This window comes from Aquila chrysaetos, chromosome 21 (assembly GCF_900496995.4).
Source record: "Aquila chrysaetos chrysaetos chromosome 21, bAquChr1.4, whole genome shotgun sequence".
Classification (NCBI taxonomy): Eukaryota; Metazoa; Chordata; class Aves; order Accipitriformes; family Accipitridae; genus Aquila; species Aquila chrysaetos.
Genome location: NC_044024.1, coordinates 15,130,966 through 15,155,364, shown reverse-complemented (window position 1 = coordinate 15,155,364; position 24,399 = coordinate 15,130,966). Strand labels below are relative to the sequence as shown.

General features: G+C 39.6%; 1 protein-coding gene across 3 annotated transcripts in view; it reads right to left on the bottom strand.

Moving 5' to 3' along the window:
• The window catches only part of AFF2 (AF4/FMR2 family member 2), a 350,925-nt gene that overhangs the window by 22,175 nt on the left and 304,351 nt on the right, over positions 1-24,399 (bottom strand). For 2 of the 3 annotated variants that reach the window (XM_029996601.2, XM_029996599.1), the window contains exons 10-18: positions 22,735-22,897; positions 21,181-22,203; positions 18,924-19,048; positions 12,505-12,739; positions 10,444-10,583; positions 9,822-9,885; positions 6,271-6,407; positions 2,802-2,873; positions 2,348-2,441 (exon numbers count right to left, since the gene is read on the bottom strand). In XM_029996601.2, the coding sequence (XP_029852461.1) occupies positions 2,348-2,441; positions 2,802-2,873; positions 6,271-6,407; positions 9,822-9,885; positions 10,444-10,583; positions 12,505-12,739; positions 18,924-19,048; positions 21,181-22,203; positions 22,735-22,897 (2,053 nt within the window). The remainder of the gene's footprint in view (positions 1-2,347; positions 2,442-2,801; positions 2,874-6,270; positions 6,408-9,821; positions 9,886-10,443; positions 10,584-12,504; positions 12,740-18,923; positions 19,049-21,180; positions 22,204-22,734; positions 22,898-24,399) is intronic. The other variant, XM_029996600.2, reaches the window with a different exon arrangement.

Sequence of the window (24,399 nt, the reverse complement as noted above, 5' to 3'; positions counted from 1 at the left end):
GTGAGTGTTTTGCAGTACAGAACGTATGTAGTGTACATTTTTGCCACCCACTTGTATGTAAGAAGAAGGGAGATCCTACACTCCCCTGGAAAGTGTTCAGGGATGAAGAAGCAGCTTTGATGTTAGTTTCTGTTGTCTGGGGATTGTTCCCAACGGTATCTGGAGACAAATACTAGATCTGTCAAGATTAAGACTAGACCTCAACTGGAGGTAGTTATTTGACAATGAAAATATTTGAAATATTTTTGCCAATGACTACTCACAACACATTTTCAAAAACATAAAAATCTTCCTCAAACTTCTAGAGGAAATGCAGCAAAGGATGCCACTTCTGCTAATCTTAAAAAGTTTGATTTCAATTTTACAGATTTATCATTTTAATTATGTTTTACATCAAGTTGTCTCTCAATTTCAAAACTACTTTTATGATTAAATGGTTATTTTCTGTTTTGAAATGTCAAAAATATAAATTTGAAACTTTTAATTGGAAATTAATCAGAACCAGTTCTGTCCACAAATTGTTTCAATTTGGACAAAGTGGCATTTGTGAGGAAAAATATGAAAAACAATTCTGCCAAAAAATTCCTCTCAGTTCTGCTGTAAACAGTGGGCTGCTTTTCACAGTTAAAATTGTGCAAAATTTTGAATAACAACTCTGTTCAAGTAGTTAGTCTTTTTCATTTGTATTACAGATTCTCGCTAGTGAACACAGAGAACATTGTGCAGCAATACAAAACTAATATGTAGTTAATAGCTCCCATTCTTTTCTTTTCTCCTCCTATGCCTTTACTACAAAAAGATCCCGAACATATAATCTGTATACACTCAATCGCTACTTCTAGCAAATGAGTTACAGTGCCCACAGCATACACACAGTAACACTAGCTGAAATACTCAGCTTCAACTGGATGCCTAAAACCAGCATTCCTCATTTGTCTATTTTATTACATTTTAATTTTTTTTCCCTTATTTTCATTTACATTAAAAGTCATTTTCTCTGTGCAGATGCAGGAAAATGGTCTTATGCTAGGAGTAGTAATATGTTCTTCATTGTACCTATTTGCACCGCTACAGAAAGTAAAGTGGCTTTAAGGGAAGAGAGAATCCCCCCCATCACGTTTGTTTTTGGTTTTTTTTTTTAAGAAATCATTACTTTCTGCAGAAAAAGTTTATCAAATGATTTGTCAATAACATTTTTTTAAGAGACAATCTACATCATCCTGGATAAAATCTGAAGTGGATGGAATACATTTCATGAAAATGCTGAGGCTATAAATGTGTCTAGTTCAAATTTAATTTGTTGTGCAAATCCCTGACTGAAAACCCCATGAGTACAACAGAGGCACTCCTGATGACTTCAAGGGAGCCTCAATTTAAGCAGATCAGGAGTAACATTACTGAAGTTATAGAGATACACGCACACACTCAGAGGACACCAGGGAAGTCAGGACTAAGTGGTGGTTGCTAGCATGACAGTACTGGAGTTTTCCAGCAGAAGGACCATTTTATCACCATTTACATGAAAATATTAAAACTGCAGTGTTAAAAGTTTTACTGGTTTGCAGTACTAATATGTCAAAACCTAGAACAAATTCAGAGAGGCTGAAAAAAACAACAAAAAAAGACTGATGGGCTGACAAACCACTATAATTACATAATTATAGAATAATACATAGTAATAAAGTACAAGAATGAATGTATGCTTCAAACAACATCAACCAGTAAAATATAAATATCAAAACCTTGGCAGAGCTGAAGAAAGATTCTGTTTCTCTCTTAATTTAGGAACGGTGAGGACTTGTCATTCTTATACTGGGTAAACAGTGTTTGACAAGGTAAAGGAAAACATCACCGAGTCATGACAATGGTAAAGGCAAACTTTCAAGATGTAGATAAGGAAATTTGAAGTTCCACAGAAATAAAAGGAGAAATCTCTGAGTCTGCAATAAGCTTCAGCAAATCTCAGAGAATTTGAAATCCAAATTTAACTAACTAAAGCCTAAATAATTGTTTTATTATGGTTCATTGGGGGTCAGTTCATAATCACTTGCCCCTTGAAATCTTGAAAGAATCAGTTTCCTTTACAGAAACTTGCATAAACATTACATGGTGTTGAGAATAATGTTATTTTAGTAGAATTACTGAGTATGGTCCTTTGAATCAAGTGACTAATCCAAAAATCCCCCAAATCACTTCTGTCCCCAGTCCCTGGCAGCCATCCTGCCTGCATTTCCCCGGGGAGAGGTTAAATGTGGGACTTTTAAGTCACGCAGTTATACTTGTGAGAGCTCTCAGTGCTGGTATGAATTTCATTTCATATCTATAAATTAAATAGAATAAAGATTACCTTAAAATATTCCATCAGAGATCTGGAGTACTTCATAGCATGGTCCTTCTTTAGTTTAAACATTCTCAAGTAGAGAAGTGATAAGCATCGGTAGCTGTGGTAATTAGGAAAAGATTATGTTAATTCCATTGCTTAATGAAACCTATAAACTGTAAAAAAAAAAGAAAAAAGCTGACCTATATTTTGCAGTTTCTGTTCTAAGGTTAGATTTCGAAACATAAGCAAACGGAGTAAGAAAAAAAGTGGTCAAAAGCATTAAAATCCCATCTTGATAAGAGTATAAATTAGAAGAATAAATGTTTAGTCAGCTGCTGAAGAAATCCATTAGTTATCCTTTAATAGTTTAATGGAAAACAAGAATAATGATCTTCTGTAAGCTGCTTAAGTAATTCAGTACTTTTAAAGTCCTCCTTAAGATTTTAGCTGCTTCTCTCATTGTCGCAATGGGACTTACCATAAAACTGCTAATTTCTTGTCCCCTTCCGTGGCAGAAGAGCCTGTGAAATTCTTGAGTCTCATTGCATACCTTGTCAAAAAGGTGAGGAGAGAAGAAATTGAGAGTTAAGATGTTTCCAGGAATGCTAGTGACACTCTGAAAAATAACAGCCATACATAGATATTGTTCTCCAACTGCAACAGTTAATGGTCACATTGTTCTGTAACGATGAGATCAATGTAAAATTCAACAGAAAGCACCACTTAAAATCTGGAGGGCTAAAGTAAATCACCAACCCATTTTCTGGGCCAACGACGTTAACTATTCTTGGGTACATTAATGATATTATATCCAGCCATCTAGGCTGAGTCCTGCAAACATTTGTGATGAGTGTTGGACAGAAGCATAAGATCTTGGCCCTATATGTACTGAAGAGTAGAGTAATATATAATAAGGTTTTACATGTAATACTTTGGGCTTGAACAATACCTTCAGAATCCTTCTCATAAATGCTTCTTCAAAGCTTTTAATATATTTTATATAGAAAACAGTTTTAAATACAGGAAAGGTCATGTTCACAGCTTTTTAAATTCTTGTGTCTATTAATTTATGAGTCTTGTGTACTTGGTCTTCCCTCTCTATTTAATTGCTGCTGTCCAGCATTTGGATGATCAAAGATTGAGTATTCCTACCTCCTCTCTCTTTTTTTTCTTTAACTGAGCACACTCCATTCCATGCATTTAGTCTCTTGAAAATCAATTCATCGCATAAAATCATTGTTCTGAGCCCTAATGCAATTTCACAGGTACTTGTGTTAGAATAAGTAATAGGGTTCAGCGTTGCGTAAGAAAGTTTTAAGGTATCCAGGCAGTCTTGATGAGTTCTCATTTACAAGGAGGTAATGGAGTGCAGGCAGGCAGTGCTGCTGTCGCTCTGCCTTCCTCCCACCACCCCCATCATCAGCCCCCAGCTTGCAGCTGTAGCACACCACCTGATGTGCTTCCTTCACGTCCTATCTCACCTGCTCTTTGGTATTGTTGTTCCAGTCATACTGAATGAGTCTGATCAAACACGAAGATACGTGTCTCTCTGGGATTTTCAGTGTTACGTTAGGGATTTTAGCATTACCATTAACTTAAAACACCTTTGACAGTCAGATCTCCGATATTCCCAGTCTCTTTGATGCTCCGCTTGCTTTCACAAACAGGTGTTTGATGCAGATACTCAGGGCAGACACAAGCTAATGCAAAAGGGGAAAATGGTGCCTCTGATGAAGGGAGGAGCAAAAGTGAGAAAAATCTAAAAATCTCCTTCTATTTCTTATCTCACAGTAAAAATCTATGTTAACGTTATGAGCCACATTGAGAAAGTGCGTGTGCACAGCCACATACTTGGTTTGTACATTCAGCACCCACTGTAGCCCACAAGATTTGTGTATTTGTCCATGGAGTTTATTGAACCTGTACCAGCCTGCTGCTCACCTGGGCAATCACCTTTTTTCCATGTCTGACCACTGACAGCAATTAAATGGGCAAATCAGTCTCTCACTGGCTGCCTACAAGATGCTGCATACAAGAGTTGGTAAGTTAAGCTCCACCTTTGATGGCAGGTGGGGGAATTAATCTCACCTAACTTTAGCTACTTAGAAACTGGAGATCTACTATAACAAAGTCCTCCAGATTCTTCCATAGCCTAAAGCAGTTCAAAAAGCAATCCAAAAGCAGTTCCGGTGCTGCTCCCACGCCAAGGTCTATCCGTGCCGCAGCCCGGTGCAGGACTGTGCTGACCCAGGAGCTGCTGGGAAGCGCGAGGCAGCGGGGCTGCCGATGCTGCTGAGCGCCGGTTGCTCCAAGACGCAGCCGCACGCTCAGTTGACTCCATCCAGCGCCAGCACCGGACGGTGGAGGGGAGTTGCAGGTTATCACCCATTTGTGAGCTACTCCTAGAGCTGCCGCTCTCCGAGTTAAGTGGCGCGTGTGTTGTGACTCTTGAATGAACGGAGATTTTTGGTCCACCCGCTTCTGAACAGACAGACTGCTGGACTGAGGAACAACATTTTCAACAGTGCCGTGTGGTTTTCTTAAAAATAAACGCAGGCTCCTATGAAGAAGCGCTCACTTCCTTAAAGAACATTTCTTTAAATACAATTTATCCTGCCATACAACTGTAGCTGTGTAGTTTGGGACGCAAAGTACTGAACTGCCCACTGTCAGAGTGCAGGAAGTGTTTCAGCACAGTGGAGCAGAGGTAGGCGGCTCCTTACGTTCTCTGCTCTCGAGCGTTTAACTTGGATCCTAAGTGTTGAGTGAACATCATTTTTTTGTTGAGTAATCTCTTTAGATTTTCTTCTCTTTATGAAGTGTAGAATGTAAAACCATGTTTTTAAATATTTAGCAGGCATATTATTTACCTGAGAGTAAAAGCTTCTTAAGATTTGATACATTTTATTATGTAAATACCTACTTATTCAAAATGTAAAACATGCATTATTTTTGGCAGTCTCTACTAGCTAGTCATCTGGCACGTTAAAATCCTGCACGTTAAAAAAACACCTTTGTCATATTAAAACCCAAACATTTAAGGCCTGATTTGCCTCCTTTTCTTTCTCTTGTGTAAACTGCCAGTAATTACACTGACATTAATGGTGATATTCCCAGCATACACTGGGGAAAGCAAAGGTGCATCACAGTGAAGAGGAAAAATCCTGGTGTTCTACTTATAGGTAAATCTAATCCTGCTTGATTTCACTTTGATAATTTGCGCAAATAAAGCAAACAAGCCCCAAGTTACTCAGGAGACCATTATTTCTACGGAGCCAACACTATGAAACAGCTATAAGGAACAGTAGCAGATTTTAAAGTAATAGTTCAGGCATTTTATTAGTAAGTAAAGGAGCTCTCATCCATGTTCTAGCCCATGAGTCTACAAAACTGTATTAAAACTAATTCAGCTGGTTCACATTCCTTTAACATTAAAAAATATACTTTTTTAATACAATACATGCGGAAAGCTTCCTCTCTGGCTATGATCTTATGTGCCAAGTTTCAGCCTCTTTTTTCTTCTTTTTTTTTTTAACAGGCAAGTTATAAACCTCTAAAAACAGGGTTTGTAATAGAAATCCTGATGGACTCACTTTAATGTTTTGAATTATAAAACTACACCTTTTAAAAGACAAGTGTCATTGCCAAACAGTGAAATTACTATACTTTACTTCCACCCACTACATTTCAATTTTAATTTTATGAATATTGCAAATTATAACACTCACATTATAACCTCTAACGGGGATAATTTATAAAAGCAGTGTCCATCAATTATAAATTTTCCATGACATTAATAAAATGGCAAGAACTAATTATGATGACTTCTGAGATGAAGATGCCTTGGACAAATCATTAATACGTTGAAATGGTATTTTTTAAAACATAGCAGGTTCTAATTATGACTGAAATGAGATTATGAAAATGATCACAGAAAGGACATTAACCTGATGAGTTCCACAGTCTCTGAGTACATGGTGTATGGAGATTTAGCTTCTAATGGATCTCGCTCCATAGCATTCCCGCACTCGATGAAGGAGAGGGCAGCATCAGCATAATTCACTGCTTTGCCAAACTTCTCCAGCTGAAATGGGAATGACACCATCAAGAAAATCCTTCAGCTTTAATTTCTAGGTAGACAGATCATAATACAAAGCAACACTAGCATTAGGATAAAAGTAAAGCGACGCTGGTAGTTAAGAATGAATTCATTCCATAATTAAGGCAGGGTCTACGTTTTTACCAAATCTTTTCAGGTAGTATATGGCCAGACGCTCCACAGAGGAAAGTCAATGCATGTCCATTGACATGCATGGATTTACACAGGCAATGAGGGACACTAAGCATGTTTGAACAAATCCATATTGCTCCTTGATATATGAACTAAGTTTGAATGGCACTATGCAAGGGTTAAGTAACAACTCCATGCCATTTGTCAGATGTCACATTCTGTGCTAACTGTTGACCAAAAAAAAAAATCTCATCACTTATGTGATGACTGAAAGAGCAGGAAAAAAAAAGGAGAAAATATACCACTGCTAAATATTTTATTTTACTAGGATTTTATTGCAAAAGGTTTTAGCCCTCATAATGGTTGTGATTAAACTGACTTAGACATACTGATTTCTTTTTTTATGTGTAATGAATATTATATATGACATTTTTATAGTAAGTATTTTATAATAGTATTTAACATTTTCAATTTTTGATAGCTGGATGTAAGAATTCTACTAATGTGGCATTTTATATAAGACATCCAATATACTTTAAATAATTTAAAAATTTCTTTGTATGTCTCTATCAAAATATTTTTGATGCATCTGCATATGTTTTCCATTCACAAAATGGAAGCCTATCCTAGCAACATATTAAGCAGAACATTTAGTATTGGTCCAAGGTGACAGTTACTTGCCTTTGTGGCTACTTCTAAGTAATCCTTGTAACTAGTTCCCTCTGCATACTTTTGATTTCAAGTTCTGCTCTTGTGCATTGATTATGTACAAAGCCTGTGTATAATTGATAGGTATTACCTGAATGATCACAAAAGGGAAAATATTTCTAAATGTTTTCTCTCTATTCCAATGGCCACTTCTCAGCATATTCTTCAAATTCTTTGCTTCAAGACTTCCAAAGATGACTTTTTGTGGTATAAAAAAAAAGGAATCTGGCTGCAAGCAGATTTAGTACAGACACACAGTTTGAGCCAGAAATGGGATCCAATCCTGCCCTTTGCTCCATGCGGACTCTAGTGGAGCAGGTGGAATTACTCCAGCTCATCACAGCTCAGCCGAGAAGAGAGCGAGGTCTCCAAGATCTCTTCTGTACGGTACAGTCAGTTGCCACTGCAGCAGCCCATCCAAATTAGGTGATTCCTTACTGCCGTCCCAGACAAGGATAGGTTTTCATGGGGTTGCTCCCATAAGATGTGAAATGCCCTGCCCTTCACCAGAAATCTATTTTCCGTACAAGCTCAGGAACAGCATTGCCACAAATCTCATTAACATTTGCTGACACATTTTGAGGTCACATGCATTATCTTTCTAGCCACTGCAACACATCTTTCAGTGCTGTGAGTGCTTTGTCATGTCAGCACCAAGTAACCAGAAGCAATTGTTTCCATAGGACAACTAACACTACAGGATTGCACAGCAAATGTGTTACATGGAGATAATTTGTGTGCAGCTGTATTGGGTGGAAAAAAAAAAAAAAAGTTGAGACCTAAATAGCGGAAAGAAAAAGCAGATACTTTGTTCATGGGTATTTATGTCTGCCAACAAGTTGTATCGTAGCGGATGGCCTCACATTCCCATAAGAGCACTCGGGGTGTCAAACTGCATGTGACAGGCAAGGCCTGCCTGCAGGCAGCAGCGTGATGTGCTGTGCCTGCTCCTCTTAGTTCTGCTTGAGAAACACCCCTGATTCCGCAAGGCATAGTCAAAGGTAAGAGGACAGGAGACAGGTCAACACTTTCTGAGTGAATCAGGCTGTAGAGGGAAGTGAATTGACATAGCATGTTGAGATCATCAGGAGCCTGAGCCTGTAAATATTTGCTAGCACGGAGCAGGCATCCCTGTGCCAGAAGCACGTGTATTTTTTTTAAAGGTCAATCAGCTGTGGGAGGTGTTGTCAGTCTGCTTCTGCCAGCCTTTCCTGCGTGCAGATGTCAGGGCTCCGGCTGAACAAGCTCTGCTGAGTTGGGCTGCAGGAATCAGTGCAGGCCACCTCCTGTAAACGGGCAGGGCGGGAGGGACGGCTGCTAACTTACAGTCACGGCAGGTTGCCAAAAACCTGAACCCACCTCCCACAGAAAACACACTTGGTAACGCTGTGCCCCAAGTCAAAAGGGAGCCCGGGGAGCTGAAGCAGGCAGCTTGACATGTCACATCTCCTTCAGCTCACCGACAGCAGAGGGAGAGCCTTTTTTTTTTTATTATTTTGTTTGTTTTGTTTTTTAAAAACATAGCATGTGATTCTTTTGGGGTTTTTTTTTTGGACAAACGCTTATTTCCAAGCACAAAATTTCTGATGTGGAATGATACAATATGCATGCAAAACCCCACAAATAATAAAGTAAGAGGTGAATAATCACCCAGTTCTTTTTCAGTTGTGATTTTGAGAGGCAAAGTGAATGGCCACACTCCATTTTAGACATCTTAGTTTAAATAAATAGAGGAGTCAAGTTCCACTAGGCCTGCCTGAATGAGCTGCTGTTCTGCACTCTGCGTAGCATACAGGAGCAAAGTCCCTACCTACAAAGCAAATGGCTATTAAAGGCACTTCAGTGCTAGCAATAGCTTGGATTGAACAAACTATGATAGAGTATAATTGGTCAGATCAAGTAGTTTTATCAAAATCAAAACACTTTGCAAAATTAGGTCAATCTTACTGGAATTTCATCTGGGGTAAAATGAGAGAAAAAGCTTTCCCAGCATTGAACTACCTCATTGCAAGATTTTTTGGGAAGAAGTGTGTTGAGTTGTTATTTACCAGCCTAAAAGCATGCAATAAAATTGAATGTACTATTTAAAAATCAATTGTTGCAAATTTTAAACAATTGGGTTGGAAATATCAAACAGTTTTACCACATGATAATGGGGTGGAGGGTGATTTGCCTTTCTTAACTTCCTGTTATGGAATATTTCAACACTTTTGTTTTAGGCTCAAAATGAATAGGAAAACAAATTTCAAATACACATCATTTTTCACGAAATTATCTTACATCCTTCATAAACAGCATGACTGTTACTCCTCCTCAGAAGAGGTACCAGCTATTGTAAGGAGCTTCTTTTTTTGGGAACAAATTGTTAAAGGCTAGGAATGCTGCTCAGGGTTTGACTTGTTGTGGACAGTGTGTTTATGGAGTACAATCTGAAGCACACTGTAGTCAATAGCAGGGTTTCTCTTGGTTTCCGAGGCTTTAGATGACATTCAGAATGTACGTTTTTGTAACACCCAGCTCCATAGTGGAAAGAGACAAAAACACTCTGTGATAACCTACCAATGCATCTGCTTTATGCTTTAGCTTCTTAGCCTCTTGCATGTAATAATCCGCATTGTGAAGCCTGAAGAGACAAAATCAATTATTTCAAGTCTTTGTTTTCATACAGTTGGACAAACATTGTTTGAGAAAATTGCTGACTGCTTCAAGAACAATTTCGACACATACACCCACTTATCTATTTAAATCTTAACCTGATATTAATCTGAAGCTGCTGTATGCAAAGATATGATGGGTGACCAGAATGTAAAATAACTAGCTGTAGAAACTGGCCACCCAAAGGACCCATTAATGTGTGCTGAACAAAGGAAAAGAAAAAATATTTTAAACTAATTAAGTATAAGAAGTTTCCATTAGAGGAGCTAAAATAAAAAAATGAAGAAGAATTACCGTGAACCAACATTCATGATCTGAAAACATTTATCAACAGAGTCTTCATTAATCAGTGACAACAGTCCATTTGTAAAGATTAAAACTGTGTGTGCCTTTGTGCAGCACTATCCACACAGGTGCCCAATGCTAGTGTTATAATCAAAGATACTCTCTTTCACTGGGAGCTCTGCCTCCATGAAAATCCCAACCACATAACATGCAGCTAGCACAGAGATCCAATAATACTTACACATCATCAAATGTTATTTTGGGTCTTCTGGGCTCAGAATTCCCATTGGAAAGTGTTGGCATTGCAGACCAGATGTCTGTTTCTAGGTGGCTGGTGTCAAGAAGAGTGTTGGCTGTTGGTGTATTGTGAGATTCTTCCTCCTAGAAAAAAAGGACTGTTATTAACTCCTCATAGTTCAAACAAACACCTTCCAACAATATAAGTGCTCACATCCCCCCCCAAACAAAAGGCTAAGGCACAAAGCTGCACTCATATATACCCAACTACATCCAGGTTACCTCACAAAACCACCCTTCCATCCTTTATAATGTAAGCCTATTAGATTAATTAGGCAATATGACTCTACCTCTGACCCCTCACCTGAACTCATTAACTTACACTCTTGGGTGAAGTTAGCCTGGATACCACAGTGTAACTGACTAGAGACACTGGTTACAGCAAGGGTGGGGAAATCTAATGCAGAAGGGCTGGATGTAAACTCAACTTCATTCAAGGTGTATCATGCTAATGTAACCTTTTTTTCTATATTATTGTTTGCTAACTGTAAGGTGTCTGAATAGTCTGCTCGTATTTCAGCAAAGAGCAGTTTCCTCACCCTTGCGACACGAAACAGAGAGAAAAATGGGAAGTAGAAGTTGTGATTTTGCATTGATTAAAACCAGAAGCGTAACAGAGGCATTTAAATCAGGCAATTGCAACTTGCAAGCTAGGTCCACAACCAGACAAACTAAATTACAGATGAACCAGTGAACTAAGGAAAGAAGTCTAACATATTTTAGAAGAGAAATATTTCATGTATCAGGATAACAGATAAACCAAGGATAAATCTGACTAGAGATGCTGGGAGTGAGAGGAAGTGGCCCTGCTGTTTACACAGCATTGTTTATTTGCTGACACATGCAGTTCATTTTGGCATTGATTTCAGTTGAAGGCGTGTGTATTACTCTCGCAGCTTGAAGTGACACAATGATATCAGAAAGCAACAGGGATGAATGAATAAGGTGAAGTGATTTGTCACCTACGATCCAATGCAACTTGTGAGTTTTACTATTACAGTGCAGGGTAACAACCTCCCACAAAGCGACGAACTGTGAAAAATGGGGCTATGCATGTCCTTTTCTGTGGCAGAATTTTCTTCTTGTCTTTTAATTTTGACAGTGATAGTAAGATACAGTTTGATACTAAATAGTATGTTTGAAACTGTAGAGGGAGGACTGTTTTCTAAAATGGGCCAAAAAGTTGAAGTTTCCCTGTTTAACCTAAAAGAGGATGACAAACTAATGTGAAATTTTACTTTTTTTTAGTGTATTTGCTATGCAGCTTCTAGTTTTGGCTCTTTTTCCTGGATTTTCAGTAAAAAAACCATCTGAATCTGGTGAAAAGCAAGCAAAAAAGAATTGCCTATGTGAAAACCTTTGATGGGCAGATGGCCCTAACAGAATCATGTTTTTTTGGGGGAAAAAGCCTCCAACTATTTACAAGGTATCTAAAAGCTTTTATATGTAATTCATGGAGATTAGGTGTAAATAAACCTTACTGCTGGAAGCTGGGAGCCTGCAAACCTGAGAGTAGATATTTCCACGTTGAGTGTGCTATGGACAGGTAGCTTTTTGTTAGATTTTTATTGTCTGGTTAGTTTAGGCCGCAATATTCAGTACAACCACAGTGCTTAATTCTGGCTGAGAATTTGGGGCAATTATTCAAGTGATGGACACCAAAATTCTTGAAGTTTTGTTTTCAAAACTTGTGTGTTGTAGCTACAGAGTTAAGGGATTAATTGCAGCTAGTTGGTGGCTGCAAAAGCTCTCCTCTGAGGCTCGGGGACCGGGTGTTTTAGGGAGTGATACACAGCGCCCAATAGATACCTAATGCTGACCTAAAAATGGAACTTGCAAGAGTTGCTTATGCCCAGCTCTGCAAAGATCCACTCCTCACTGCTCTTGAGTGGGGCTACAAAAGCATTTAAAAATAGATACTGGAGGAAAAAAAATCGAACAGAACAAAGCCAAGTTAATTTTATTTTATCTTGTTCACTTCCAGCAACTGAGGTCGGTTACTTACACAGATTCCTTTGGGGTTAGAAGAGGATTTATTTTCATTCTTTCTGTGTTTAGAAACAGAGGAGGAAGAGCTGCTGGTCTGAGAGGTGTTTGTGATGTTGGTCTCTTGGCTGAAGGAGCCGTTGTCACTACTGTGCCGCCGGTGCACAGGCTCATCCAAGAGGGGGGATAATGGAGGAGGAAACAGCTTCTCTTCTCTTTTCTTTGCCACCTTCTTCACTGAGCTACCGCTGCTCCTGGGACACAGATAAGAACCAGTTGCATTTCAAGAACCTTGGTTAATCCTCCATAGCACAAAGCTCTACATTTTATTTACTGAGAAGCCAGCTCTACACTCAAATATGTCCTGCAGTCCGCGTGTCCTAGGAGCTAAGTCAAAAGGGGACAAGCAGTGAAAACAGAAGAGCTACCTCTGTCTTTTCAATGGCTGCAGAAACGTCCTGCTTTGGAGGACAACTTCCAGTGCATTAGTACAAATTGCACCCAATTTAAATGCTAATTTGAGTCCGTCTTCATTTGAGAGGTCATAGAGGTTCTGACTCAGCAAAGTGCTGGAAAGTTTTATGCATCGGGTTAGCTCCTTTGACATCAAGTATGACTATTTACGTGTTTAACATTAAGCATCTTTTTAAGAGGTGGATTAGCGCCCACATAAGCAACCTTTGCAAAAAAACCATAATAGCACATGGCATGTGAAGCAAAAAAAAAAAAAAAATTTCTAACAACTACAAAATGATAACCATAACAATAACATGATAATAATTATTTGACCTCTAGAATAAAACCAATGTTCAACACTATATTAAAATGATACATTGTAGCTGGCAAAAGCCCTTGAGCAAATATTGGTTGATGAATTGAACGTGATTCAGAAAATGAATGTGGTTTTGACATGAAAGCTCAAGTAATATGATAATCTATTGTCTGTTTTATGTACAGAAATTGTTAGCTGGCTGGAAATGGCAGCTGTGATACACAGTAAAAACCTGCTAGACCTTTTTCCCCTCAAATCCATCAGAAAAGAAAAAAACAAAACCCAACACCGCGCTGACTGTTTAACATGTTAATCTACTCATAGATTTTTATTTTAGGTACTGTCCTAGCTCAGTCAATGAAGATAACCTGAATTTTAATCTTTTGTTAGACATCTCATATGGCACTACACGATCATTTACTTTTCATGATTATTGACTAAAATTTCAATAACAAATTAAGTCAACAAGAATTTATGTTTCATTCCCAGTCACTTTCGGTCAGTGTCAGGAATTATAGATCTACTTTGCCTTAAAGTAACCAGGGAAAGAGGAGAAGGCAACCCAAGTTTCCTTACTCCTCATTTCGGAGCGGTCTCTCATTCCAGTCTGGCCTCTTTTGCACTTTCACCAACAGTATCGATATCTACACCTGCTTTGGTCGTTCCCCTACTTTTGGCCTTTGGTGATACAAAAATATTTTGGCCGATCTGTGAAACCACAGAGTGAAATCAAACAAACTCCCCGTGTTTCAGGTTTTATAGCTCTTCTACTCAAAGCTATTTTAATTCGACTGAAACAGAGTTAAAAATATCTTATTTGAAACTCTCTGATATTAAAGATCTTCAGACTGAAGAAATAAAATGAGCACAGAATTGATATTGCCTTACAGTAGGACTGGTATGGATGCTGTCCTGCTCAGAAAACACATGGGCCTGAAGAAGATCAAAGGAAAGCAACCAGGTTGGAAGAGACTGGCAGTTCTTCGAGGAGACTGATTTTGTGCACATGTGGTCCTGCAACATGTCCTCCAAAAACTTCTCACTCAAAGCCCCATCTGTTAGCTTTCTTACACCCAAAGGGCATTTTGGAACTCGGACAAGTTACCACAGCTATAGCACAATAACACTCTGAACTTTTTCCAGAGGAAAGTTTTCCAAGGGAGGGTAAGCACTGCCCCAAGAAAGCGTGCATGTGTTATTGGATTGTACAGAGGCAAAGCAGACATGGTTCACGAAATACCCAGGAGCAGAATCCAAACCCTCTGCCTCCCAAATCAGTACGCTACACAGGGAACCCTGAACATGCATATATGGGTGGGAGCACAGAGCGGAGCGGTTCTCCATGCCCCTGTGTACGGAGGTGTGTGGAGCTCTTCTTTCTCCCTGGTACAGCTTTGCAAAGGGAAGAGCAACTGAGTCTGGCAGATCTATCTCAAAAGCATCTGAAAAAAAATTGAATGTGAGCCATTGGCCAAGCCCCCTTTAGGATCCACTCTTGAGGTTCCTCAGCAAGTCTGTGGCTATTTCCAGGGGTGATGCAGGACTCTCGCACTTGCAGAGTCTACCACTGCGTGGGGAAATTCAAGGCACATATAAAGTGATCGAAGCAACATTCCTCAGCTGCTACACAGAGGTGGAGGGATTAAGAGAGTAGTACAAGAAAAAATTAAGGCTGCTACTTAAAACTTTACCAGTTCCCTTCATCTTTGGACTCAAATATAAGATGGGGCAAACCAAGATATAGATGCAGCTACTCAGCTCTGGCACACAAGTCATTCTGTGGGTGGCAAGACTTAACCACAAAGGAAAAAAGGCACTTGAGGATATTTTTTTTCTACATAACTCAAATTAAAAAAAAAAAAAAAGTAATACTTTATGGTTATAATTCTGCCTTTTTTTTTTGTTTTTTCTTTTTTTCCCTATTGCCCACTTACTCCTATGAGTTTTTGCAGGAATTAAGCTGATAATTTATTTAGCAATGTTACCTCCCTCAGATTTACGCCAAAGCATTTATGTTAACAATAACCTCCATGAAATAGGTTGTTACCAGCAGTTAACCAGATTGTCACTTTGCTTTGGGCTGTTAATGGGCTAAGAAACTGGTCTTTGATTGCAGTAATCGCTAATTTTGAATGAATTTATTGCAATAATTACCGAGACTCAATGGTTTAATTTGCTGACATGATTGTTAGTTAAACTATATTTAAAATCTAAGCAGAAACACAATAAAAGTGCAAGGAAAAAATACAAGCAGAACTGATGGTCTTGTGGCTGCAGGGTTTAATCTTTGTGTCTGAAAAGGCCAATTATCAAGGAACGAGAAGGCTCCCCATCTGCTTTTTTTTCAGCCTGGTTTCTTTTAGGGTAGAAAGCAAGCAAGCAGGCAACAAGAGGTCAGTGTGTGAAGGAGAGAGAATTTCCATCTACTCTCACATTTCAAGCTGCCTTTCTTTGCCCTTTTTTTATCCACTCCTTGTGGTATGCAGTGGTATCTCTGGCCTATTAGTGAGACAAAGCCGTTGTCTATACCAATCACTTGGCTTTCCTTTGCCTCTACTCTCCCAGTCCACAATGAAATGCTGCACATTGACGATGTATCTGATTTTCTGCAGGGGGTTAGCAGGGAAAGGTCACTCCTGCATTAGCTTGGACCATATGGCAGCAACTGAATGAAGCTGAAGTCATTGTCATAGATGTAGAAGGCTGCCTCTGCCGTGAACGAACCCCAATGAATGCTGTTGTGACTACCCAAGGGATTGGCTAATATATGTTGCCAAGTACAGGTGCATCTTTAACTAAAGGTCAAACAAAAGGGATCAGGAAATCTTGAAAAACAGGCTGAAATGCTTGCCTCAGACAGACTTCTAGCGTGCCTGTGAAGACGGCAGGCATGTTTCACTGGTACGAGTCTAGTCTGAAATTCAGACTCACAGTTTGCATCAGTAGATAACTCTCTGTGTTGTTACAAACTGCCAAATGTTGGTGAATAGTGCTCTGTCTGGACTGGGTCTACCAATCAGGTATTCAGATATAAATGGTATTCAGCAGCACATACAATTAATGCTTAAATTAAAATTGCTCTGGCAAGCAAGTAAATACATAAATAATCCTCTGCTGCAAAGTGGGCAGCTGATCTGACAAAAATCCAGCCTCACAGCAGTGTTTCAAGGTATTGCTATGAATTACTTGGACAAAACACAATATCATCTATTCCTTAATTTGCTACGAAATATCAGAAATAAGGAAAATACAGCGGCAATAGTTTGAATAATTGTAAGTGTCACGTCAGATTTAGGAAAAGGCATCAGCCCCAGAGTGTGTGATGGAAGGAACAGAGAGAGATAACTAGTTGCTTATGCAATGACTACATAACACAAACCGTCTCTTTGGTTGTGCAAGTGGCTTTTAAATTCACAACTGACCATTTGAATTTTCTACACTCAAATTGTATATGTAGTCATAGAAACTTGTGGAAATTAGGCATATAATTGCCCATATTAGACATGTAACCCTTTAAAAATTAATTGTGCATCTTTGCTTGCTTTATTGAGCCCATATACTTAGGGAAAGATTATGACAGAAATGTATTCAAATGCCTAAACCATAGATAGGCAGCCAGTGGGAGCTGCAAAAGCACAGGTGTGGCCTATCTTTCACTGATTCCTCCAGACTTCTGAAAGCCTACAAATTTTGGCCCAGAGATCATGGTCTTTCTGTCAAAACACTCTTGTATCTATAAAAAAGCCCAATGAAAGCCTCTGAAGTCTGCCTTGGGGAACTTGGCTTGTTGGCACAGGGATCAAGTTCTAACGGGAGAGACCTAAGGTTCCTCCCGAGTGAGAACATCCACCATGGGACGTAACACCTTCTTAATGGATGAACCTCATCATCACACCTGTAGCTGAATCACCCTCATTTCTCAAAGTCCTTACGCAGAGACTTAGGAGTTCTGAAAGAAAATGTAGAACCTTTGGGAATAAAGGAGCAAATGGCAAAGCCTGTCTTTCAACCTTTTACCACTGAAGTGTTATTTTCCCCCATGCCCTTGAACAGTGTACTTTCACCTTCCCCTTTTGTCTGCCTCTCCTTAAAACTCTACTTAACCCTCTGGAGAACAGAACCACTCCTGACTGCTTGGAAACAGTCTGGGGCTCTCCAGAAATTTGTCGTCACACAGTTCAGCCAGCTCCCTCATCTTTTGGGAAATACGTTGATCTATATTCAGTTGCACAACTCTGGGAGTTGAAGACCTGAATTATCGAACGATATTACATTTGTTTCAAGCAAACTCAGAAGACACTAATAACAAAGGCAGTGTGATCCAGGTCCCAATCACTGCAGTGGAAAAGAAGTCAGAAAATTTTGTTTCAAAACTTGAGGCAGACAAGAGGAAAAGCTAGCATATGGAAATAACTATTGATGGACACAATTATATTTTAACAGAGAATACTAAAGGCTTGAAAGCTCCAAGGAATCAAATTAATGACCTGGAAAACAAGCTCAAATTAAGAAACATCAGGTTGGGGGTGGATCCTTAGGGCTTGCTGGCGACAAGAATAGAAAGATTTTTTTAATGGATTGTGGAGGTGTTGGGGTGGATAATCCTTGATTCCCTCTGCAATATATCTCTGCTCATTGTATTTCTAGCAATGACAATCAGGCAACACCCATCATGATGTTTATCAAATGTGCAACATGTTACAGATCACATTGTAACTTTCAACCCATCTGCCTTTTCCAGACTCCAACTCTGATTTTCTCAGGGGTAGAATGAGGGGTTAGTTCAAGGACTGAAGTTACTCCATAATTACACCAGTATAAATAAAATGATGCCCAACCTTCTTTATGGATTTTAAAATTTGTGTGCTATTTCCTAAATGATTTTTGAACTTCATCTGAATTTAAATACTACCACAATCAAATTGTTTTCAGAAGCAAATTGCGGGTTTGATTCTTTGCTTGCCCTAGCAGAGAGAAGTGCCTCATCTCAAAACTGTAAAAGCACAAAATTGATGACAGAAGGGAATTGGACTCTTTGCTTATTTATAGAATGTTAATCTTGTGATTAGACTAATCAGAATAATTATTTACGTGGCACCTGTTTGCTCAAGCATTATAGCCATCCCTCAAAGACACTCTGAAATGCACAAACTGTTTGATTATATGTCTGCTGAAATACCAAGCACGTATGTCTGAAACATTTAGGATGGTCACCCCTGGCATTGCTGTATACACAGTTAAAGAATAAGAGCTGCTGAAGTGAACATCAAAGTCACTATTTCGTTCAATAAAACTGAGAACTGTCTCTTATGAAAACAATTTTTAAAAATAAATTCCAGGCAATCAAATAAAGCCCACTTTTAGTAGGATTCTCTGGCCACAGAGGTTAAGGATGATGCGGGCAAGAAAGAACATTGAAAGGATGCAGTATGGGGGTAGAAGAGTACACCAGGATTGTGGTGGCACTCTGAATTCCTGTAGTCCATCAGAAGGATGAATGAATCTCATCCAAAACCATGTGGATCCTCTTCCTGATGGATGGGAATAGCAATGCCAGGTCATTTATGCTTATGGGCTGTAAAGCCCATCTGGCTCTACAGCAAAGACATTTGTAGAACTGTACTGTGAAATCCCTCATGAATGTTATGTGAAAAAAAAGAACTTACTCTTTAGTGCTGGTTAATCTGTGATTCGGTATCGGAGAGATACAAGGTGGGAGCAGGCATGAAGCTGAAGGGTCCTCCAGGCGCTGCTTCTTGCTTTCAACAAAGGTATCCAGGCTTTCTGTCTGCTTTAACAAAAAAGGTAGAGCTTGAAAGATCCAGCATCTATGCACAATTTCACTTGCCATTAAGAGGAGCTCAGGAATCTCAGTGTACTTCCTTTACAGTAGCAGCAGTTAAAATACTAGTCTAAGAGAAGTGAAAGTCACCTGAAATCAGGGCTAAACGTGCTCCAAACACATGACATGAAGTTATATAACAAGTGACATAGCCAGATAATTAGGAAGCAAAATGCCTCATGTGCTATAGTTATCTTCTGTAGTGCACTGGAATTTAATTAATAATTCAGATGGAATGACTTGATAGCACCTAATCTTACTCAAGTAAATAGCTTTTACTCATTGACTTAATGGAAGTTGATGGGAAAACTTCCCTGAGTAAGTATTCCTCACAGGACTAAAAGACTACAGGACTGAGCTGGGGTAGTCATTAACAGCAATAGCTGGTTTAAAATTTGCTTTGAAAGATTCCCTGATGCATGACTTTTGTGCCTGAACTAGGATGATACAAGCAAAGCTGATTACTGCTCTGTCACTGGAACCTTCATATCAGCCTTCAAGCCCACTAGTAGATGGCTAAAATAAATCTTTTAATAGCATGATTTAGAAACACAAATCAGGCTCTCCCTACCCTGTTTCAACTGTTGATATACCCTCAAGTCATCCTAATTGGTTTGTTTCCCCTTGGGTAGCAGTGAACAATCATACAGCAACTGAATGGGCTGTTTCAGAGCGCAGCTTATGTTTGTACAGTCCCAGAGTGAGGTTCCTCATTTTGTTACTTTCTGATTCAAAGTCCCAGCTAATGAAATTATGAGGTTCCAACGTTCATATACCCCCCCCGCCCTTCTTTTTTCCTGGGATCCTTCAGTTTAGCTGCCAATACTATGCTCGTGTTTTAGCCGATTCCTTCTCCATCATACTGACACTCCATTAAGTTACCTAGCAAGAAGGGTTTTTGTGTAATTAATATACACCCTGGTGTACATATACATACACATAAGCATGGACATTTATACATCCCTTTCCTCTTTCTTCTCTTCTCCTTCCTTCTTACGTCTCTGCCTTTAGTGTACAGCTAGAATATAAATTGAATAAAAACCTGCTGAGTTTACTCATGTGATTATTTCCACTTAATTCAACAGGGAAGGAGCCAGTGCAGTGACTCATGTAGGCAGGGGTGCAGACCCTGTGTCTGCCTGGCATTGTCTGTCTTTGTCTTGTATTAACTCTCTCATACCACTGGACTGCTCAAACTCAGGATTTCAAGAAGTCCACTAGAACAGACAGCTGAAGTCACATTCACAATGATTTATAAAATTTGGGGTATAAAAAAAATACACTATGATGACTTCTCACAGACAGACCAGAGCACAAACATTTCAGCTGGAAAAACTGACTACAAAAATTCATTTACGATATAAAATTTCAGTTTCTTTTCTGAAAACACATTTAGTTTGAAGTGCACTGTCATATCCCACAAGATAGGAAACCCTTGGGCACAAATAACATAAAACACATGATAAAACATAATGCCTTAAGTCAAAATATATCTGCTTTTTCAGGTAGCTGTGTGGAGAAAGCAGCTAGTTAAGCAAATGATATTTCTATGAATCACATTTGTTTACGCAAGAAAACAATATAAAGACTAAATTCACCAGGAGCATAAGCAAGCACCATTCCACTGACTTTAATGAAGCTATGCCTGTTTAAGCCAGTGGTGAAAATGCCTTAATTCTGCAGACAATAAAACCCTGCCTTCCAAATGGAAGTCATATTTTCTGAGTATGGCTGAACTCGTAGTAATATGAATTCATCATTGGGAATCTTTCTGCTGATTACAGAACACTGGAAATTAATGACTAAGTGAGCAAATACAGTGAAAAAGCTTGTAAGACAAATCTCAAAAAAATACATTGTTCATTGATTTTGTCAGCTGGAGTTTGTTTTTTACTAGTTTCTGATATTAATTTGTAATGTACTTGTAAATGTATGTCCTTTGTAAAACCAACAAAGCCTTAGTGTTATGATGCCTCCTTACAGCCCTGCTGCAGGTGCAGTGAGGAATCATCGACTGCAGTCCTGACCTCGAGGATGCACAGAAATTCAGTGTTTTCCTCCCAACGATGAAAACGACTTACCTTGTGTTTCCTTTTGGATTTTGTGGATGGTTTTTCAGCTGCTGGGGTAGGAGACTCTCGAGACGGTCGCCTGTGTTTCACATTTGCCTCTCTTGGTTCACTTTTCACAGACGTGGTCTCAAAAGGCTCTTGCCCAGGTATCCTAGAGAGTAAACTAAGGTCTATTTTCACCCACAGAGATTTGAGTTCTTCATATTCTCTCAGTGGGGACAGAAGTTCATTTTGTACGATTGGGATAGGAGAAAAGAGCTGCTCCTCCAAGTCATTGCTGGTCTGGTCAATGGATGTGTTGCTGCCATTGCTAGTTAAACTACTTACGCTGAGGATGTTACTGCCAGAGTCCTTCACCACTTTGACGCCATTGCCAGACCCAGCGCAAGCTGGCAACACCTTAGCCTGCAAGCTCTCCTCCTGGTCTGTATTTGAGTCAGAAGTAGATGAATCCGTTTCAATGAATTCCCGGGACTTAGGGACAATTTTGCTGGGGCCTCTGTACTTTTTCTTCTCTGAAGTGAGACCTGTGCTAGTTCGTGGTTCTTTCCTTGGAGCGGTCTTCCCAACTGCTGCTTTAGTTCGAACCTTTGGCTGCTCAGGGGGTTCCTGTGTGTCTTTTTCTTTGGGAGTGTTGCTGGTATTATTTGGTTTGGGCCAGTTATACTCTTCTACACTGGAAGTCCTTTCTACCTTTTTGGGTTGCTTTTTCCCAGTAGTCCTTTGTGAAGTGGGCTCATTATGAGCTGGTGACTTCTGCTTGGAGCTTTTTGCCTCTGGGGTTTTCTGGGCAACCCGCGGTTTGGCTTTCTCTCGGATGGGACTAAGGATCGCCCGGTCTTTGGAATCGGTCGGGGGCAGGCTGCTGTTGAGCTTCCCTTTGTTTGGCCCTTCGGCCTGCTGGTTGCTCTGGGCCTGGGAGCTGGTCTCGCTGTGAGGCTCATTTTGATTGTTGATGATGGTCTTGTTGTGGGGGTTCACTTTATTTAGCCATTTATCCAGCTGCCATTTGTTTGTTGAGGGAGGTTCAGGCTGCAGTTTAAAGAACAACAATGAACAGATCTCAGACAGAAGCAATGCTTTTCCCTTTAAATGAGAACGTTTTTAACGTACCCTTTTATTTCAGTCAACTAGTGGTGACTGCTAGTTTTATGGGAGTATTTATGGAGTATTTATGGTTAATTAGGCTTCCTTATCTGGTTTACAATGTGGCCCTGGAGAAATTTAATACAACTAAAAAGTTTAGCTGGTCCCTGAAGACTTAGTTTTGTCATGTTGCCTTTCCTTAGTCCCAGCTGAATACTGTGTCAATAAAATCTTCTCTAGCTACTGGCAAAAATCTAAATATTTCTTTAAAGCAATTCAAATGTAGGCCAGAAGGATTCTTCCAAAAGCTAGAATGAGTATGTGGGTCATACACATAAAACTGTAAGGGGAGAAAAAAGTTGACAGCATCACACAGCACAGAACTCCAACACTTTCCTAACAGGGAGCAGGATTTCACTCTCCTTCACGCTTCCCCCTTCCAAGCCCCTACTGGGGAGGAGCTGAGTGTGGCTTTACCTCTGGCGTGGCACTGCGTGACTCCTCATTGCACTCGCTGTCACTGGAGCTGCTCTCGCTGTCGGAGTCGGACTCGGAGCTGCTCTCGGACTCGCTGGAGCTCCCGGAGCCACCGCTGGAATGGGCCAAGCCAGTTGCATGTGCCGCCGGCACGGGCAGGCTGCTGCGGGGAGAAGATCCTCTTGTGTCAGTATGCTGCTTGTCTTTTTTAAAGTGTTGCCTTGGGGGGAGCCACCCAACGAACCCCGTTCACACCGACTTTCCTCAGTGTCAACTCCCTCTCCTGCGGTACAGACCCAATGAAAGCTCCAGCGGCCATGCCACCGCGTAGCCACCAAAGGAGCCGGTTGGGTTTATGCTTCACGGGACACACTGATAATGGTGTTAATAACATTGCCATCATCATCACCCTCAAATGAGAAACACTTCAGTGTCATAAGCCTGAGCTTATTAGCCCAATGATTGCGAAAACTAACAATCACACTTAAATAATTCATTAATGGAATCATGGTTTCTTCATTTTTTGCCAGTTCATTTATAATTTATGATCAAAGGAAGGACATCAGGCAACAAATATTGGACAGGGCATTTTAAAAATTAATTTTAATGAATACTTTTACACTGTGGCATACAAAAACTACATATTTTTGACAAGTCTCCAGGGACTGCCCAAGAATTTTTTATTTATAACTGGTTTTTTCTCTCATGTTTATGATAATGCAGTGAGAAAATGGCATTCATGCTGCAAATAAGCCGCTCTGTGAAATCTATTTTTCTGCGTGTTCAACTGTCCTCCAAGATGTATTTATTAGCAGTGTACTGGATGCCATTGTTTTTCCTCAGTGTTTATTTCTAAACTGAGAGGTTGGATGACCCCAGTTTTTAGCACTACAGAATTCTGCCAGTCTGAGTCTTTATAAACCCATCTTTAATTTTAACTTTTTTGTCAGGGAGATAACCATAAGGTTTTATGTCTCTTCAGCTGATCTATACAGAGACTTTTTGATGATTGATTTTAAATTTGTGAAGCTGACAAAGCAAAGTGTTTGAAAATTGACACCATTTGCTAGTAGTCCTTTATGGATATTCAATACTTCACCTTAATATATCATACGCCGTGTGTGTCCCACATTGAGTGATCCAGAGATGCCTAGAAGTTATAATACAGCTTTGCCTTTGTTTCTGCTATCTGCTTTTCTACTTTCCTCTGACAAGGATTCAAGTAAGCCAGGTACATGCCCTCCTTCCCCTTTCAAACTGAGATGCTATGTGCATCAAGACGCCCTCTTAAAAAACCACAGTAACCAAGAAACTGGAAGTTGGAAAAGCCAGAAAAAAACTGATGTGTGACCCTGCTCTGCTAGAGTCTTTACAAGTATTGCCATTGGCTTCCGTGACAATAATAGATGATCTTTAATTTTCTTCTTACGCTAAGCTACTTTCTCTCTCCCTCCTTGTTGGTAAACCTATCCCTTACACCGCAGTTGGTAACATAACTGTCTCTTTGAGCATTGCAATGGCCCTGCAGTGCCCATTGACAAAACAGCTTGGTGCTTTAGGGTGCATTAATGAAACAAAATTACTCACTTGGGTAATTGCTACAGATCACTAACTTTGTTGCTCATTAAGTGCATATACTTTTTTTTTTTTCTTCTTCTAGAGGTT